General features: G+C 51.9%; 1 protein-coding gene across 2 annotated transcripts; it reads right to left on the bottom strand.

Moving 5' to 3' along the window:
• Positions 1 to 6,841: 6,841 nt before the first annotated feature.
• On the bottom strand, positions 6,842 to 17,417 carry IVD (isovaleryl-CoA dehydrogenase). Of its 2 annotated transcripts, XM_025473194.3 has the most exons (12): positions 17,167 to 17,412; positions 16,041 to 16,130; positions 15,730 to 15,781; positions 13,538 to 13,707; positions 12,884 to 12,977; positions 12,528 to 12,664; positions 11,284 to 11,380; positions 9,393 to 9,486; positions 8,830 to 8,911; positions 8,291 to 8,395; positions 8,141 to 8,213; positions 6,842 to 7,483 (listed from the first exon to the last, which is right to left on the bottom strand). In XM_025473194.3, exons 1-12 carry the CDS (start codon positions 17,308 to 17,310, stop codon positions 7,350 to 7,352), a joined length of 1,272 nt encoding a protein of 423 aa, XP_025328979.1. In that variant the 5' UTR covers positions 17,311 to 17,412; the 3' UTR covers positions 6,842 to 7,349. The 2 variants fall into 2 exon arrangements, with proteins under 2 accessions (XP_025328979.1, XP_035564617.1); XM_035708724.2 differs by lacking the exons at positions 12,528 to 12,664; positions 12,884 to 12,977 and having other exon boundaries at positions 17,167 to 17,417.
• Positions 17,418 to 19,325: the final 1,908 nt, after the last annotated feature.

Below are 19,325 nucleotides of genomic sequence, written 5' to 3'. Positions count from 1 at the left end.
CCCACTTGCTTTCCAGGGAGACTTTACCTTCCTTCACTCTGGAGCCAGGCAGCCTCCCGGGGAGGTGGTATACCCCGGGAGGTGGAGATCCCAAAGGCCAAGCTCTTTCCCATCCTTTCCTTCTCAGCTTTGCCAGACCCCAGAGTATATTTTGCCCAGGGTCACCTGGGAGGTGGGAGAGGGGCTGGCCCTTGCTGGGTCTGAGTAGCTGGGTGGGGATTCTTTTGTTGGAACTGTCGCCAGCTCTGGTTTTGGAAATGGTCTCAGCACAGGGAGCAGATCCCTGCTCTCCCAGGCAACTGCAGTTATACGAAATTCACATACCTTCAGCGTTTTGTTTTGTTTTGTTTTGTTTTGTTTTTTAAGATTTTATTTATTTATTCATCAGAGAGAGAGAGAGAGAGAGAGAGAGAGAGACAGGCAGAGACACAGGCAGAGGGAGAAGCAGGCAGGGAGCCTGATGTGGGACTTGATCCCAGGACTCTAGGATCACGCCCTGGGCTGAAGGCAGGTGCTAAACCACTGAGCCACCCAGGGATCCCCAACCTTCAGCCTTAATTAGCAATCTTGCAGTGGCTGCAACCCCACCCTTCCACTCTGGACCAGCAGTGGGATCTGGACAGTGAGGAAGGAAGGAAGGACTGGGCAGGTTGCATACCAAAGATGAAGAACGACAGCAAGTCTCACCTCCATAAGCCTGTTATCCTTTCAGACTCTTCCTTCCCCTATTTTATCTCATGCACACTTTTTTTTTCTTTAAGATTCTAATTTTAAGTAATCTCTACACCCAGTGTGAGGCTCAAACTCACAACCCGAAATCAAGAGTCACATGCTCTATGGCCTAAGGTGCCCCCTCCTTAAAATGCCTCCACTATTTTAAGTTTTATTCAATAAAATTAAACAATTTTACTTCGACAAGTAAAGGGGGACCTACTGCATAGCCAGCCCTGCTCAGCCTGGCAGCATCAGACAGGGCTCAGGTATGGACTAAGAGACTTGGCAACCCCATTCCCATAGTGGAGCAAGCTTTTGGGGTGGGGCTCCCAGGTGGTTCTGCAAACACTCTGCTTTGCAGAACATGCCCGTCAGAGAGCCCAGGCTGATGTGCCACAGGGGCTCTCCAGGCAGGCCAGGTAGGTGGCCCCCAGTGCTGGGCTTATCTTCCGAGGGCAGCTGCAAGCTGACGCTCCTTGCCTCTGCTCCTGCAGCGTGTCTAACAGCCTGTCTCTCCATGTGTGTGGCTGTGCGCATGTCTATGTGGTGTGTGCACACCTGTGTTTGGCCCCAGATGGGCACGAGGGCACAGGTTTGGTTGGAGCGGTGTTTATCTCTGTGGTTCCAGGCATGGCCTTCATCTTCTTTCTTCCTTCCCTCCCTCTGCTGCTGGCAAGGACAGCCCTGCGTACTTGTACTTGGCCTACTGATCCACTGCCCTCTTCTGAGGAGGGAAGATACTGCCTGTGTAGGGCCCGAGGTATCCCTAGGCCTGGAATATTGTTCCTCTCTTCAAGAAAACTCCCACCTGCCTATCTGGCCCTCATTCTCCCATGTCTTTTGGGGCAAAGCTGTGTCAGGTGGCTTGGCAGAGGAAGTGGAAACATAACTGTTTCTGAGGCTGATGTGTGCTAACTCAGTGCTACCTCCTAGGCCTGGCTCTTAGCTTGTCTATAAAGGTTTATTAAGCATGTGGTTTACGGGTCTGGGCAGGGAAACAGGGATGTACATTTTTTGCCGACTTCTTCCCCTTGCTGAAAATAATAAGCTCGAGGAGTTGGTTGCCCCTGGGGCTGACATGTGACCTCTGCCCCAGGTCACTTCTGGTGGCACTGATTTAAAAAATATAGTCACAGGACTTTGGAAAACAGTTTGGAATTACCTAGTAAAACTAATCACATGGCATACCCTACTACAACAGAGAAATCCCACTCCTGGGAACATACCTAGAGAGATTCTTGCACACACAAACCAGAAGACACAGAATGTTTTAGAGTAGCCCCAAACTGGAAACAACCCAAATGTCCGTCAGCACTAGAATGGATAATTAACTTGTAGTATTTTCACACAATGGAATGCTATACAAGGAAAAAATTTGACCAAATTACAGCTCCACTTATTAACATGAATGAATCCTTAAAAACCATACAATGATAAGCCAAAGAAGGAAGACATAGAATATATTTAGAATAGGACTAATTGTAGAAAGTTAAAAAAAATACACACACACAAAAGGCGATCTAAACAATATTGCTTAGGGATATACATAGAGGTAGGAAACCATTAAAAAACGGTGTGAAGTGGGGAGAGGATTGTCATTAACTCAAGGATGGTGGCTCCTTTGGGGAGAATATGTCAGGGGCTTCTAAGGTACTTGGAATATTCATTGACCTGGGGGCTGGGTACACAGGAGTTTGTTTTATTATTGTTCTTTACACTGCATTTATGCATGTCACACACTCTTCTGTATAGATCATACATTTTACACAAGAGGGAAAAAAAAGGGTGGTGCGTGCTTAACTCTGCCTCTTTTCTCCATCCAATCCCCATTCTTGTCCTCAGCTGCCAGAGGAGGGGCCAGGGTCCCTCAGTGCAGTTCTTCTCTGTTTCTGAGTGGGTCAGAGGAATATGGGGGTGAGGGCCTCCTGTCCACAGCTGGGCCCTGGCTACTCCAGGGTGAGAAGGCCTGGGGAAAGCAGGGCCAGGCGAGGCCGGCTGGCTCTGCTCTTTGTGCCAACTCTGGGGATTAGGCCAGGGCTCTGGCCCACCTGTTGTTTCACTCATTCAGCATGAACATAGCCATGGAGCACTTACTGTGAGCACTGGGTGCTGCTGGGAGGGTTCAGATGAGTGAGAAATGGTCTTTGACCTCAAAATCTTACAGTATACTCAGGCAATCATATACACAAATAAGACGGTACCAGAAAAGTGTGAGCTAAGTATCACATGACTGCTTATCCACTCTTTCAATAAACATTTGTTGCACACCTATTACGTACCTATTATTAGCTGCTGGATGGTGAATATAGGCAGTTGCATCACGATCCTGGCCCTTAAGTTCTTAGCCTAATGCAAAGGAACATTCAAACCCTGAACTGAGACTTCGGGGATGAGGAAAACAAGAGCAAGGTGAAGGACATCTTTTGCAGAGGGACTAGCTGGGAAAAGGCACAGAGGTAAGGAACAACACCCGAGGAGTATTTGCTACCAAAACGCAAGGACTCAGCAGGGATGGGGAGAAGCAGCTTGAGGGGACAGCAGAGGTATCAGAGTCCTATTTGCCTTGTAAAACCTTAGATTTTTATAGGTGCTAAGATCCACTAAAGGATTTGGCGGGAGCTGGATAGTTCACTCTGGCTCATGTTAGAGGAAGGGTTGAGGGATATGGATTGGAGGAAGGCAGACAAATTGTCAGGTTGCTGTGGATCCAAAAATAGGTTATTTCTGTCTGATGGGTGGTGGGTGTAGGAGACACCAGCTCCCTGCAGAGCCACCAGGTGGAGCAGAGTGAAAAGAGGGCTCCAGTCCAGAATGAGTGTAGCTCTGGGCTCCTGGTACCAAGGTGCACTAGGTGTGGGCAGAGGCCAGCAAGGAATGTGAATGGGACTCTGCACCTTTTGATCCCAGGATTGCTAAATGCTGGCTTGTGGACAGGACTGGCCCGAGGAATTGAGGAAAACACAGGCATGTAATGAGCGGTTTATAAGTTAAATGTATGCATACGGAAGAACTATCCTTAGAAGTGTTTGCAGTTAAATCAATAAAGAAGCACATCACTTAGAGGTATAAAGTGCACTGCCAAAAAAAATCTCTTAAAGATTCAAGAGTGGTCTCATCCTGGGAGGAGAAGGGCTGGGCAGGGGGCGTGGGGGAAGGGGAGATATGAAAATAAAATAAACATGTTAAACTATCATATTTTAAAACTCATAAGCATAAAACATATACAAAATTTTCAAAATAAGAAAAGCAGCGCTGGCTCTTGTTCTGAGTTTCCGTTTCTCCTTTTTTAAATGGCTGAAAGTGGCTTTTTTTTTTTTTTAACAAAACGATACAAGATAGAGGATCGCAAGCTTCTCCCTCGCTCCCTCCTGTCCTCATTTGGCAAAACTAAACCAAAACAAACAAAGACAATGAGCCCAGCGTACCCTGAAATCTGAGACCGGGAGCCGGTGGTCCCGAGCTCCCCGCCTATTCGGAGCAGCGACTCTGCGCGCCTGCAACCCCGCGAGCGGCCGGCGGAGGTCAGGCGAGTTCCACGCAGGCCCCGCGGAACCGCGCCCGAGACCCAGCCCGAGTCCCCGCGGCGCCCTGCCCCGCGCGGTCCCTCGGCCGCAGGGAGCTCACCCGGCCTGCCCTCCCCGGGGGTCGCGACGGGCGGCCACGTGGGATCTGGGTCCCGGCTCTGCCGGCGGGGGGCGGGGCAGGCTGGGCGGCGGCAGCCAAATAAAAAGAGGGTTTCCCGACCCCACCTCCCACGCCGCGTTGGCACCGCTCTGGCTCCGCCTCGCGTCTGGGCACGGCGGGCTCTGCTCTGGGTTGTGTCCCTGGGCCACTCACCTAATCTGTCTCCTGGAAGGTGGCCCTGCACGGCATCGTCTCCCGCACCCGGCTGTGGCGAAGACCAAGCAGCTAATATATCAAATCCAGGCTTGCAAGTGCTACACAGGTAAGACTTGTTATTACCAGATGAGACTAGAATTAGGATTCAGGTCTCTGGGGGAAGTGCCCTCTATAGGTCCCAGGTCAGTTATTCTAAAGCGTTGCCCCCTGGGGGTGTGATTAGGTCTGCGGTTGATCAAGGAATCTGCATTGGCATTTTATGGGTTGCCAAATTCTGATAGTGTGCCCAGGGACACACTTGGAGAACCATTCATTCTCAGCTTCTGTAGCCATGGCACAGGGCAAACAGCAGGAAAACAGTGAATGGGATGGCAGTCAACAGGGGGGCTGGGCTGATAGTGGAACCTGCCTACAATTGCAGTGGAGTTAGAAGCAGCCCCAGGAAGCACTCGTGCTGGCAGCTGGCGCTGTCGTTAGAGTGCATGTAAACCCAAAACTCCAAGAACCAAAGTAGAGTGCCCTTTCCTCTTCCATTCATGACTCAGGCTATACTCTTATATTTCTGGGGTTTTTATTTTAAAATGTTCCTTTTCTATTTCACATACATAGCATCAGGAGAACAATCACAGTCTCCTGGAGTTGGTGGCAGGGCTCTGTAACCCACATTGATTGGAGGAAACACTCCAATCTGTCACATTCTGAAGGTCTCCAAGCTGCTTGTTCCAGCTACACTTTAAACCCAGCAAGATCATTGTTTTGGCCACATTTATCTCCACCATAGCAGGGGACAGGGTGGGGAAGTAAAGGGACAAACCCTGGGTTTCCCCCACAGCAGAGAACTGGGCTGGGATTGGTAAGGAGAGAACTCCCACCTGTCTCAAGCATCAGGCTGGAATAGCACTTGGCTACAGGCCAGGACCAAAAGTCAGAAAGGCACCCCTGGGCTGAGAGCCAAGAAAACCAGTTCTTTTAGGGAATTTAGATACATTGGAACAACCCTAACCCATTCCACTCTTGACTGTGCAGTGGGGCTCCAGGCTGGCATTCTCATTTCTGCTGATCTGGATCCTAGCTCCAGTTCCAACCTTGGGAAAATCAAATTGTCTTGGTCTTGTAAGAGTTTGTTTTATTTATGTGAGAGGGTGTGTAAGCAGGTGGAGGAGCAGAGGGTGGGGGGAAAGGAGGGAAAGAATCTAGAGCAGGGCTCCACTGAGCATGGAGCCCAATCGCATGACCCTGAGCTGAAACCAAGAGTTGGATGCTTAACTGACTGAACCACCCAGGCGCCCCTGTATTGGTCTTTTTTAAAAACCATGGGGACGGTGTCCAGAAATGTGTAAACTTTCTTCTAGCTCTAAGACTCTTAACTCTCTGGGCTCCCTCTTTCCTTTAAAAAAACACTGGGAGATCTGGGAGAGTTTGAAACCTCTTCTCTCCTAAAGACAGATGCTATCTCTTTGTCTGGCATCACCAATGAGCTGGCAGGAGGGCAGGAGTAGGACCTGGACAAGCCATTCTCCAAAGACACATGGCTAGTGCCAGATAGGAGGCAGTAGCAGGTAGATTGCTTCTCCCCCCAAAAACACCAGTTTGGAAGCAGATAGATTTGCTTCCTAATGTTTAATACAAAACGGCAGCAGCCACCGAGCTGTCATAACAAAACTAGCCATAGGGCATCCAGAGAAATGTACACGGGCAGCCTTGGCTGGAGTGGAGCTGCCAACCAGGCCAGCTGCCCAGTCAGCTGTAGGCTGTCATCTAGCCAGGACTGGATGGTGGTGGTGGCAGGGCAGTGCTGAAGGGCTCAGAGCTGCTGCCAAGGAGGCTGGCCTGGCCCCGAGCCGATCCCTCACAAGCACAGACCTCTGCCTCTGGGTCGCATAGGTGTTCTGAGGTGCCTATCCCTGCAGCTCCACCCCCACGTGGTAGGGTTTCAGTTCTCACAAATGAAGCCCTGGGGGAATGAGAGAACGGCTGCTGAGTGGGTGCATGCTCTTAAGCTATTGGGAGCTCATGCCTCTAGAAATCAGCAGAAACAAAGGCTAGGTTTGGGTTTTTTTTTTTCTTCCCCCTAGAAAAAAGAGGCTACCAGGTTCAAATACATGTAGAGGGGCAGTGCTTCTGATGTACTGGGCTCCCTGCCAGAGACATAGCCAAAAAAAAAAAAAAAAGGTGGCTGCCTGCCAGCCACTAGTGCTCACCCAGGGAAGTGGAGTGCTCAGGAGTTAGAGTCACAAAGCCTTCCCAGCAAGCCCCAGAAAAGCCAGTATGGTTCTTGCTGAGTCCATTTGTTTTTTTAGATTGTATTTATTTATTCATGAGAGATACAGAGAGAGAGGCAGAGACACTGGCAGAGGAAGAAGCAGGCTACTCACAGGGTGCCCGATGTGGGACTCGATCCCGGGAGTCCGGGATCATGCCCTGAGCTGAAAGCAGATACTCGCTCAACTGTTGAGCCACCCAGGCATCCCTTGCTGAGTTCATCTGAACCCATGGAACACTTTTCAGGTAGGCCCTCCACGCACCACAACTCCCATTAATGTCCTACAGTATCTTCAGACCAGAAGTTGTGACTGGAAGTGTTGCTCCCTTTCCCCCAGGCCCGCCTTCAACTTGCAGCATCTCGGGGGGCAGGCTCTGAGGCCCACAGCACTTGCCAGCCGTAGTAGAGACCTCAACCTCATGCAGAGGCCAAGGGCTGACACAAGTGCAGCTGGGCAGCAGAAGGGCTGCTGTATCTCTACTCCCAAAGAAAGGCCTCTAGGTGCTGAGAAAGGGGGTGAAAGGTCCTGGGGTTAGTGGAAGTCTGCGTTGAAGGCCCTGCCGATGACCAGTCGCCTCACCTCACTGGTCCCAGCCCCAATCTCATACAGCTTGGCATCTCGCAGAAAGCGGCCCATGGGAAAGTCGTTGATGTAGCCATTGGCACCTGCAGCCAGGGTTTGGGCAGAGAAGAAAGGGCAACAGGAGGTGATGGGCAGTGAGGAAAGCCAACAGAAAGCCAAGTGTACAGGAACAGGCCAGAGGGGGAGAGACTGATGAGAGAGATGCAGCAAATAGTGGCGAGAGGGGAGGCTGTGGGAGCAGAGACAAGGAGCTGGAGGGCCACTCAGAGAGCTGAGGACACCAGGCAGAGATGGAGACAGCCACTGGCAGACCCGGGAAGGAGGACAAGAAGATACTGCATTGAGCTCACTGGATGCCAGGCCCAGGAAGGTTTAGGTAATCAGCATAATTTACAAAGCCAGTTGGTGGTTGGGCTGGGGCTCAAACCTAGGCCTCCTGGCTCAAGTCTGTGCTCTTGACCTCTGTGCAGCGCTGACACGAGGCTGTCCCACCATCCCTCCTTCCCCGTCTCCCAGTGTTCACAGGACCGGGCAGGCAGTGTGAGAGGGAGGCACCACTGAAGGCAGGAGCAGCTTCCTGCCTCGTGGCTTCCAGCGCTTTTCTCATTTGCTTTAACATGTCCTGCTAGTAGCTGGGGAGAAGGAGCCTGAAGGTGCCAGCCCTGCTGCAGTGAGCAGAGGCAGAGAGAGGAGGGAAGAGGAAACCGCCCGTGCTGGGAGCAGGGAGTGGGGCCACTCACCGAAGCACTGAATGCCATCCAGGGCAACCCGTGTGGCGCACTCAGCTGAGTAAAGAATCACCCCCGCGCAGTCCTGTGGGAGGGGGCTCTGGGTCAGCCAGGGCCCCGCCGGCACCGCGCGGGCAGGGAGTCCCAACGGCTGGCCTTTACCTTGGCAGTGCAGTGGCCTTGATCACAGGCCTTGGCGACGTTGTAGACATACTGCCGGCACGCCATGAGGCGGGTGTACATGTCGGCCATCTTCCCCTGCATCAGCTGGGTGCGAGGGGAGGTCACAAGTCAACATGCTGGAGCCACATTCCTCTCAGACACTCCCCCTGGTCACCAAAAGCTGGTTAGCGCTAGCAACCTGCTAGCCAGGCCCGGTGATGCGGGGCACGGAGAGGGGACTGGACTTGCCCAGAGTGCCCTCGTGACTAGAACACTGCTCCCTTCCCCGGTGCCTGCCCACAACCTGTGCGCCTTGCCATTCAACCTTGCAACGTCTAGTGCCTTCGCGTGTCGGGAGCGAGCCGCCATGTGATCGCCTTCCCGCTAAATCCCAAAGCCAGGTGGCATGCCGAGGAAGCCCACGTGCCCAGGCATTCAGACTCATTTTGGTGGCAAAAGATGTTAAATACCTGGCTTGTTTGTTAAAGAACATTTGAACCCGATGAAAAAGTCCATTTCAGCCAAAGATTTCGACTCACCTGGAAGTGGCCGATCTTCTGGCCAAAGGCTTCCCTTGTGTGTAGGTAGGGAATGGTGTGGTCGAGGACGGCCTGCATGAGCCTGCCAGGGAAGAGAAAGGCACTGTACCCGCATTGCCAGCTGGGGTGGCAAAATGCCAGTGTGGGAAGGCTTGGGGGCATACAGCTTGGCATGGCAAGGAACAGGGTCCCGGGGAACAGAAAGGGAACATGAGGACTCTTGTCACCCCTGCTCGGTCGCTGCACTGACTGCCCAGGACTTGTGCCCCTTTCCCTGACATCAGATGTAGTGGCAGGACTCCTGTGCAGACAGGTCTTAGAGCTTGGGTGCCCTGCTTCATCCTGAGTAATCAAGCCCTATTGCTCCTCAGGCCTTTTGGCTAATAATATTTCCCTTCATTGTGAAGGACGTACATTTGAGAGGAGGTTTGTTCATTTTGTCTCCAAGAAAGAAGGTACAGCTCCCAGGAAGTAGTTCCCATTGGCCCCCAAGGGGAAGGCTGTAGATGGCACCACCTGCCAAGGACACCAAACACCCAGCTCCCCCCAAGCCTCACACTCACCCAAGGGGCCCACCAGACAGCACGAGCCGTTCCAGGTCCAGCCCACTCATCAGCACGTAGACGCCCTTACTTAGATGGCCCAGGATGTTGGCAGCTGCCAGGAAAAGCACCAGTCAGGGGGAAGAGGGCTGGTCACAGCCTCCTTACTTTAAAAAAATTTATATATATATATATATATATATTTAAGATTTTATTTACTTGACAGAGAAAGAGAGAGCACGAGTGAGCATGTGCAAGAGCACAACCAGGGAGAACAGTAGGCAGAGGGAGAGGGAGAAGCAGGCTCCCCACAGAGCGGAGAGCCCGATGCAGGGCTCCATCCCAGGATCCCAGAATCATGACCTGAGCTGAAGGTGAAGGATTAACTGACTGAGCCACCCAGGTGCTCACTCATTTTTATAAAAGCTGCCAAAAAAAAAAAAAAGCTGCCAGGTTTGATACCGTGGCTTTCACACAGGCACTAAAATGTCACCTGACCTCTGACCTCCAACCAGGGTTCTGAGTGAGAGAAAAGGATGGAATTTACTACTTACAGTCACAATTAGAGCTTGCTAGGGGGCGCTTAGGGGGCTCAGGCGGTTAAATGTCTGTCTTTGGCTCAGGTCATGATCTCCGGGTCCTGCTATCCGGAGCAGTGTTGGGTCAGGCTCCCTGTTCAGGGGGAGAGTCTGAGTCTGCCCCTCCCCGCTCATGCTCGAGCTCTTTCTCTCAAATAAATGTTCCCTTTCTCTTCCTCGACTGCTTTGGATGGGAAAGAAAAGCTAATTTGGGGGCAGCCTGGGTGGCTCAGCGGTGTGGTGCTGCCTTCAGCCCAGGACCTGATCCTGGAGACCCAGGATCGAGTCCCATGTCAGGCTCCCCACATGGAGCCTGCTTCTCCCTCTGCCTGTGTCTCTGCCTCTCTCTCTCAATCTCATGAATAAATAAATAAAATCTTAAAAAAAAAAAAAAAAAAAGCTAATTTGGTCTAGAAGCCATACAACCCCTCCCTAGTTCTTTTTACCCAAGCCCTTAAAAGAGACAGAGAAGTACTATTCCCCAGGCTGGATCTGCTCTCTGCTCCAATCTCACTGGCCCCCACCCCTGACAAGAGTGGTCTGTGGAACAGTCTTTGTCTAAGAGATGAGTCATTCAGTGCTACTTACAGAATCTGCTGAGCACCTCCCCACCCGGAAGCCAGGGCACTGGATGGCCTTGGGAGGTGTGAGCAGGAAATTCAGGACAGCATGGACCACTGACCTGCCTAACAATGGCGGTTGTTTCCTGATAACAAGGATCCACACTGATCCCACCCCCTGCAGTCCCACCCCCTGCAGATGTTCCTTGTAACCAAAGCATACTGTTCTGGGGTCCTGGGTCATGGGAGAGGGAAGGTCTACGGCTGAAGCACAGAGCAAACCTAGCTGGTCATCAAATCTATGCCCTTTGTCTAATTGCAAAAATACTCAAATTGAATTGCCTTGTCTTCACTGAATCTGGCTTCCATCAGTTTATCTGAGTGGTTGTTTTGCATCATTAATGAATATCTCACGTGGGCTATCCAGGGAAACGCAGAAACAAGGAAGTCTGGAGGACATTAGAGGGTGAGGGCACATCTTACCCATCTATTCCAGATACTGGCATACTACCCCAGGCACGGTGTATCAGTCACATAGGAAATAGCACCCTTCGTGACAGCCGCAGTCAGGCACACAGCTCTGGCCAGAAGGACAGCTGCTCAGCAGCCCGAGGCCCACATACAGGGGCCAGTAGGCAACGGTGGTGGAGGGAAGCCCACCGTCTAGACGCATGTCATCGTAAGCTAACAATGGTGAGCTTCTCTTGCCCAGAGATAGGCCTTGTCAGCTTATGAAGGGGTCAGACAGGGGCTTGCTCGTTCTCAGAGACTCACCAGGAACCTTGCAGTCTTCAAAGATTAGCTCACAGGTGTTAGAGCCCCTCATCCCCAGTTTGTCCAGCTTCTTGGAGGTGCTAAAGCCAGGCATATTCTTTACAGGGAAAAAAGGGGACCCTGATTACAGACCAGTCTCCAAAGGGGGCTGGTAAAACACAGACCCTTGGGAAACACCCACCTTCCCATCCAGTCCCTGAATTTGCACAATACACTGTGTACTACTCCCAGGGCCCCCACTCTGTATGACCACTCCACTCCTGGAAACTCCAGCCCTAACCCTCCACTCTCCTCTGCCACTAAGTGTGATCTCCCCATTTCTCACGGGAGCAGTTCTTTCTCAGTGAAATCATCCTCCAGTCTTGGTTAGGCCCCTCTCTCCACAGAGGGTATTATAAACCTATATGACATTTGTTCTTAGAATTCTCTCCCAACTGGGATGCCTGAGTGGCAAAGGAGTTGAGTGTCTGCCTTAGGCGCAGGTCATGATCCTGGAGTCCAGGGATCGAGTCTCATATCAGGCTCCCTGCATGGAGTCTGTTTCTCCCTCTGCCTATGTCTCTGCCTCTCTCTGTATCTCTCATGAATAAACAAAATCTTAAAAAAAAAAAAAAAAAAAAAAGAATTCTCTCCCAACTGCCCCAACCCCATGATTCCAAGCCCTCACACCTCACAGTCCTGAGGCAGATGGCTCCTCCTCCATCACCCTCACCAAGCCCTATCTGTCCCATAGCTCCCTATAGGGTTTTACTCACTTGTTCCCTCATGCCTCACTCTCCTATTCCACTTTCTCTCTACCAAATAATTTGCTCCATTTTCTCCTGTTCTTCAAAACAAAAAATCAATTGTCCACCTCTTCATTCCAACTCCTGCTCTATCTCCCCCTGCTTTGCTGAGGTCTTCATCCACCACCCCCAGCCCTCGGCATCCCTACTCACAGGCGGTTTCCACAGCCGCTCTCCCTAAGGCCACTAATGACATCTCAGTTTTCAAATCTGGTTGCCTCCTTCTTGCCCGCATCTCCCTGGACCTCTGTGTGGCTCCACCATCCTCAGACCCGACTCATCCTTCTTGGGCTCCAATTAGGCCACCCTCCTTTCAGTCAGCTTCTCTACCTCACCCCTACCTCTGGGAACCTTGTCAGAACACACACTTGATTGTGTCTGCAACCAGCTGAGGAGAGCCGTCTCTGGTACTGGCGTCAGGAGACAGAAGCCTCCCCCCGGGCACTGCCCTCCACTCACCTTCTCCACAATAAAGGCTGTGATGCCACGAGAGGCTGGCACAACAGCCAGATCTGTCTTAGCATAGATGATAAGGATGTCAGCATCAGGGCCATTAGTAATCCAAAACTTGTTTCCATTTAGGATGTAGTAATCACCTAAGGACAAGAAGTTGGCTACTTGGTCAAGCCAGGTTGGCCTGTCTCAACCAGTCAATTCACGGATCTGCTGCTGAGCAGGAGGCTGCCCAGTGGGGCAACAGCTCTGGAAACTCAGCAGAGACCACCCCCACTGATTGCTCCCTCATCCTGAGATCTGTCCTTTTGTCCATTTCAGCTCCCAATCCAGAAGCTCCCAAGTCGCGAGAGGAACCTTACCTTTCTTCTCTGCTTTCAGTTTCATAGAGACAACATCAGAGCCAGCATTGGGCTCACTCATGGCCAGGGCTCCGATGTACTCACCGCTGATCAGCTGCAAGGGAAACCGCAAGGGCTGGTTATGACTTCAGAAGTGCCCTACGGGAGCTCACTGACCTTGCTTCTCACCTGTTCACATGACATCCCTTCAAACTTGTCTCAGACCGGGTATTGGTCAAGTCCTGGAACAGAAGCCCACTATCTGTGAGGCTGAAAGTATCTCTCCTTTCCCATTTCCTTTGCAAGGGAAGCAAGTCCTCATCTTTCATTTTTTTTTTTTTTTAAAGATTTTATTTATTTATTCATGAGAGAGAGAGAGAGGCAGAGACACAGGCAGAGGGAGAAGCAGGCTCCATGCGGGGAGCCCGACGCAGAACTCGATCCCAGGTCTCCAGGATCAGGCCCTGGGCTGAAGGCGGCGCTAAACTGCTGAGCCACCAAGGCTGCCCTGACTGAATTATTTTAAAGCAAATCCTTGACCCTTCCTAGCCTTATCTGGTTGAGGGCAGCATGCCATAGAAAGCAAGTCTAACCAGTCCTTCCCAACCTGGGAGACCGCCTCAGGATTGCTGGTTGCCCTGACACTGGCGTGTTTCTCCCTTGATATTTCCTCACCTTGGGGAGGTACTTTTCCTTCTGGGCCTCATTTCCATTGCGCACAATTTGGTTAAGGCAGAGGTTGGAGTGAGCACCATAGCTGAGCCCCACTGCTGCAGAAACTCGGGAGATCTCCTCCATCACCAGCACTTGTTCCAAGTAGCCGAGGCCGGAGCCGCCGTACTGAGCTGGGAGTGGAAGTGGTGCAGCAGAGTGGAAAAGGCAGCCCAAATTAAATTGGGACATTCACAGCAATGTTTACTGGCAGCAAAGAAACCCCCTTGTAGCACCTATTCCAAGTTACCCCCTAGCATGGTCAATAGGCTGATGCCGTTGCTCTGTTTTCACAAGCTCACAGAACTGGCTTTGTGTGTTGCCTCTGGTCAGCTGAAGTGTGGTGCAGAAGTCATTGCAATGCCCGTGTTATCCGGGACAGATCTCTCACTGAAGACAAGAGAGCCTGAGCACCCACTGTTCAGAGAGCCACAGAAGTGCACAGGCAGATGAATAAATGAAAGAGGACCTGGGGTTAACCAAGAAGCACAAAGAGGGAGGGTCAGAGCCCTAAGGACAGAGACACCAAGCAAGGGATGCCAGGTGACTGAGGAAGGGGAGATTTTCATAGCATAGATGTTTGGACCTAACAAAGCAGGGCTAACAAATCAACATGTTGAACTCTTTAAGCTTATGTGATGTTGTATGTTGATAATGTCTTTAAAAAGTTTTTTTTTTTTTGTTTTTTTTTTTAAAGGCAAGGCCAGTAAGAGGGGACAGGAGTGCCACAGATAGTGAATTTCAGAGCTCCTCACCAATTAATGTGGCTTTTCCTTGTCAACAGACCCAAAATCAATGTCCTGGATCATTTACCCCCAGCCTTGCCTTTTGGGTAAATCCTGGTTAAGACTCCTTGTACACGGAATGTCTGGCTGACTCCATTGGCAACTCAATCTTGAGGTTATGAGTTCAAGCCCCATGATAGGTATGGAGATTAAAAAAAAAAAAAAAAAAAACAATTTTGAAATCAAACAAGACTCTCCACATGTTTACCCTGACTGAAAAGTCAGGCTCATCTTAGGCTCTAAGGAAAGGTCAGCCCAACCCCTGCAACTCCAGGAAGGTAAGCCCACAGGTGGGTGACACTGGAAACAGCCACCAGGAAAACCAAGGGGAGACCGGAACTCACCAGAACTGGCTTTCTTTGGGGGCTCATAAACCCCCAAACACAGTGGAAGGAAGTCTGGTTTGGGGGTTCCCAGTGGTGCTTCCCCCTATCATTTTCCATCAAGATGGTCTAACTTTTTAAATCATTTCATTTTACCATGACTCTCGAATCAGCTCAGATCCGAGGAACTGTCTCCAAGTGGTGAGGGGAGACAGAAGAACACTCTGCCCCACCTCTATTCCAATACATGAATATGAGCTGAAGTAGCATGGGCTGTCCAGGCCTTGGCAGGCTGGACACACAAAGACCGAGAGCGCAAGCACAAGTGGCAGGGAGGGGGAGAGGGAGAAGCAGGCTCTCAGCTGAGCAGGGACCCTGGTGTGGGGCTTGACCCTGGGATCATGACCTGAGCCAAAAGCAGATGCTTAACTGAGCCACCCAGGCGCCGCCATAGACTTATTTCATTACTGGGCTCTGCAAGCCAGGCTGAGCCTCTCCTCCAGCGGCCAACATCCAAACCAAAGCCTACCAGCTCCCTGTCTTCTCCCCCTGGAAACAAGTATTGAGACCCATAGAAGACAATGGGCAGGCCCTGGGAGAGGGCCTATTAAACGCATCATCTGGCCACCTCACCTGGAGACTCACACAGGCATCACTCTCCCCCATATCACCATCTGCTCTCAAATGAGCTCCAGGGCTAGCTATGGGCAGAGGACATACCTGTCCTGAGTGGTCCTGCCTAGACGCTACTAGTAGGGCTAAACTGAGAGGAGATGGTGCAAGGCAGGTGCATGATAACGAAGTTTCTAACCTCCCCAAATCACCCAGGGTTGCTTATTAAACATGCAGAATTCAAGAGTCTAAGTGATTCTCACCAAGTGAACCACACTGCCCACAACCTTTGCCTTCTGGATGTGTACTCTTCTCTGGGCTGACAGTCAATGGGTGCTTTCTCGGGTCCAAGAGGTAGTCCTGAGTTTGAACACACTCCCCTCCTTTCCTGTTTCTTTTGGAAACAGTTCTCATTAGGGAAGGAAACTGTACTCACCAGGGGCAGTGATACCTAAGACACCCAGGTTTCCCAGCTGCTTCCAAAACTCCTGCCAACAGAAAGGAGTGAGTATAGTGAGCTCAGTGAGAAGGCAGCCAGTCACAGGTGTTTGGCACATCTGGAAGGAGAGCCAAATGCTTCTCGGAAAGGGGCTGCGCTGTTAGGGTGGCTTCATTTACCAGAAGACTGTGAGCTCTTCCAGGCAGCGGTATAGCTCCCAGCCCAGCCTAGCCAGGCCCCCAAACTGCCCCCTGGTCACTCGGCAGCCACCCCCCCACCCATCCCCCCGCATGGGCATCATGACTCACTCGAAGGTTCTTGAATTCATTGAAGTGATCAATCTCCTGGGCCTGGGGGGCTAGGTGCTCCTGAAGAAACTTAGCCATGGTCTGACGAAGCTAGAGGGAGAGAGGTGGACCGATGCCAAGGAAACAGTACCTTGCTGCCACTAAGAACAGCATTTCCACTCCTGAGGGCACATTCAGGAAAACAGGCCTTAAGTAACCCCACCAAACAGCACCAGATTGAAACTCATGGGCTGTACCAGTTGATACTTCCTTAGAAACTATCTTTCTTTTAAGGTCCTCAGTTTAGACAGCTTGAGTTTTTTTCAAAATGTCACTCCCGTACATAAAATCATTCCATGGCTTTTCTCTGTGCTTATAAGATAAGCTCCTTACTCAGGCCTATAAGGCCCTGTGTGAGCTGACCCTTACCAACTCTCCCGGCCTTCTCCACTACCTTTCTTCAACTCACTGTGCTCCAGCCATAGCCTCTTCAATTTTTGGCACATGCCAGGCTTTCTGCCCCTGAGACTTTGTGTTGCAAAGGGTTACTCAAAGAAACTCCTGGCAGAAGTCTGAGCTAGGATTTGACCTTTCCGTCCGAGGTGAGAGCCCTGTTTACTACTGCCTGCAACCCAAATGGATTTTGGAGCTTCTGGAGGCTCAAGGGAAGTCTGTGCCAGCAGCCAAGTGAACAGTCTCCCGTCTTCAGCTTCATCTCTTAATAAATAACCTTTCACGTTACTGCTCAACTTTGTGCTTTGGTGCAATGGGCTGAAGAACCATAGCAGATTACACTGCGCACCTCAAAGCCCCCGAAGTGTGTATCCGAGAAAGATTCCCGGGTGCTGATGCCTACCCAGGCTTGGGAACCAGAGTCTAGCCAGTGTTCAGGTGTAAGCGGGCCTCGGACTCGAGGTCTCTCCACCGCGTGCCGGTGGCCCTGCCGATCCTCCACCCAAGCACCATCGGCCTCCGGGGAGCCTTCGGTGCCTGACTCCGTATCTGAGCCGGCAGCTCGGCTTTGCGGTTCGCACGGCGCTGAGACGGGCCCGCGCTCCCCAGGCGGGGGGTCCGGGGCGACCCGCGGCCGCGCGGGGCTCCGCGGCCGGCCAGCAGGCCTCGGCCCGGAAGGGCCTCGGCTCCCTACCTGCTTCTGCTCGGCGCTTAGCCCGTTGATCGCATCGTCCACGGGCAGGAGGGAGTGGGCCCGCCGGGACGTCAGGCTGCCGAGCGGCGCCCGCAGCCTCCAGCGCGCCGCGCGCCGTCCCAGGAGCCAAGCCGAAGTCGCCATCTCGGCCTCGCACGGGAGCGGCAGGGCCTGCGGCGGCGGCGGCGGCGGCGGCGGCGGCGGCGGCGGCGGCGGCGGCGGCGGCGGCGGCGGCGGCGGCGGCGGCGGCGGCGCAGGCAACTGCCACCCGCGGCGACGACCCGCCCCGCGGGCTCCACCAATCCCGGCCGGCGCGGGCCCACCGGGCGGCGAGGGGGTGGGCCCCGGCAGCCTATCACCCTCCGCCGCCCGCGGGAGGCCGCGCTGCCTCGGCGCCACGCGAGCCAATCAGCGGTGACCGGCCGAGCCCCGAAGCCCCGCGGGGCAGGGCGGGGGCGGGGGCGGGCGCGGTGGAGCCGCCCCGCTGGGATCTTCCCGATTTGAGACCTTTTTCCAAGTAGAAGAGCGGGGACGAGGGGCAACCGTATCTCCTCTGCGTTGACGTGGCAGTCCCTACCTGCAGAAGCCGATCTCTGCGGGCAGGGAAGCGTCAAAACAGCTTGGGAAAACTCCCCAGATGCCCAGTGCTCGGAAATAAATCTTTACAGCAAGTCTGGGATAGCTAAGTTTAGGTAAGTAGCCCTGGCTCTGATATGCACTCTGTTAGAAGCCAGTAAAATTTGCCCTATTATTTAACAGGGTTCATTGGTTCTGGAATTCTACTGGAAAGAGTTGCTGCTGTCTTCCAAAATCTTTTAAGGTACGAGAATAACATCAGGACTTTTTGGGGGTGGAGTCTGTTACAAGTGTCTAAAGGACAACCACAGAGCCGGAGTAGAGCCACTTAAGACTTAACCAAGACTTAACTTTACCCACCTAACTAGTTTCATCGCCCCATGAATGTAACCTTTAACCACTCAACAGGGGAATTTCCTGTCAGCACTGGGAAATTTATTGGTACCCTCCAGCCTTGTGTGTTCCCCTTGGGATAGACCTTGCCTGAAACAATCAATTCTTTGCTAATAATTTCTTTTTTCTATTCCTTTGCCTCCTTTATTTATTTATTTATTTATTATAAATAAATCAATCTTTTTAATTTTTTATTTATTTATGATAGTCACACACACAGAGAGAGAGAGAGGCAGAGACACAGGCAGAGGGAGAAGCGGGCTCCATGCACCGGGAGCCCGACGTGGGATTCGATCCCGGGTCTCCAGGATCGCGCCCTGGGCCAAAGGCAGGCGCCGAACCGCTGCGCCACCCAGGGATCCCTATTTGTTTATTTATTTTTAAGATTTTACTTACTCATGAGAGACACAGGCAGAGGGAGAAGCAGGCTCCCTGCGGGGAGCTGGATGCAAGACCCGATTCCAGGACCCCCAGGGTCATGACCTGAGCCAAAGGCAGGTGCTCAACAACTGACCCACCCAGGCAATCACCTTTGCTACCTTTAAAAACCTTTTCTGCACCCTGAGGGTGCTCCTTTCTATTGCCAAATACACTGCCAGAGTCACACTGCTTAATAAAGCCAATTAGATCTTTAAAATTGACTTAGTTGAACTTTTGTTATTTAACCAGGGAAGGGAGAGCTGATGGAATTAAGCTTCTATCCCCCTTGGCTATTTTCCTCCTCCTGTGTTGGGCCAATGCCCTGAATAGGTCATTTCAAGGTAAATTGAGTGCCCTGAGTCCTGGGATGAAGCCCTGCCTGAAAAGAAAGTGGGAACAAGATCACCAATACCACCCACTGCAAGGCTGTTAGAGGAGGGCTAAAAAGGAAGCCATAGGCCATGGTGGGGTCACTTCCTCCCAGGACAACAAATCAATACTTAATTGTAGTTTCCATTTCTCCAGGAGTAAAGTTTTAAACCAATCAATTTGGAATTTTCTGGTCAGCAGCAGTGAGGTAATCTGTCACTCACTCAGATCCTCTCATTCCTACCCACTGCGCCCCCCTCACGCCCAAGGGAAGAAGTAATCCATGCCCTTCCCCCTAAGGAAAGATGACTTTGCCTGGAACAATCTTTTGCTAGTGACTTCCATGCTTCACCTTCCTTCCTACAAAATCCTCCCATTTCGTACTTGTAGCTCCCTTCTTG

The sequence above is a fragment of the Canis lupus genome, chromosome 30 (assembly GCF_003254725.2).
Source record: "Canis lupus dingo isolate Sandy chromosome 30, ASM325472v2, whole genome shotgun sequence".
In the NCBI taxonomy this organism is placed as follows: domain Eukaryota; kingdom Metazoa; phylum Chordata; class Mammalia; order Carnivora; family Canidae; genus Canis; species Canis lupus.
The sequence above is the reverse complement of the archived record's forward strand: the minus strand, read 5'-3'. Positions and strand labels throughout refer to the sequence as shown.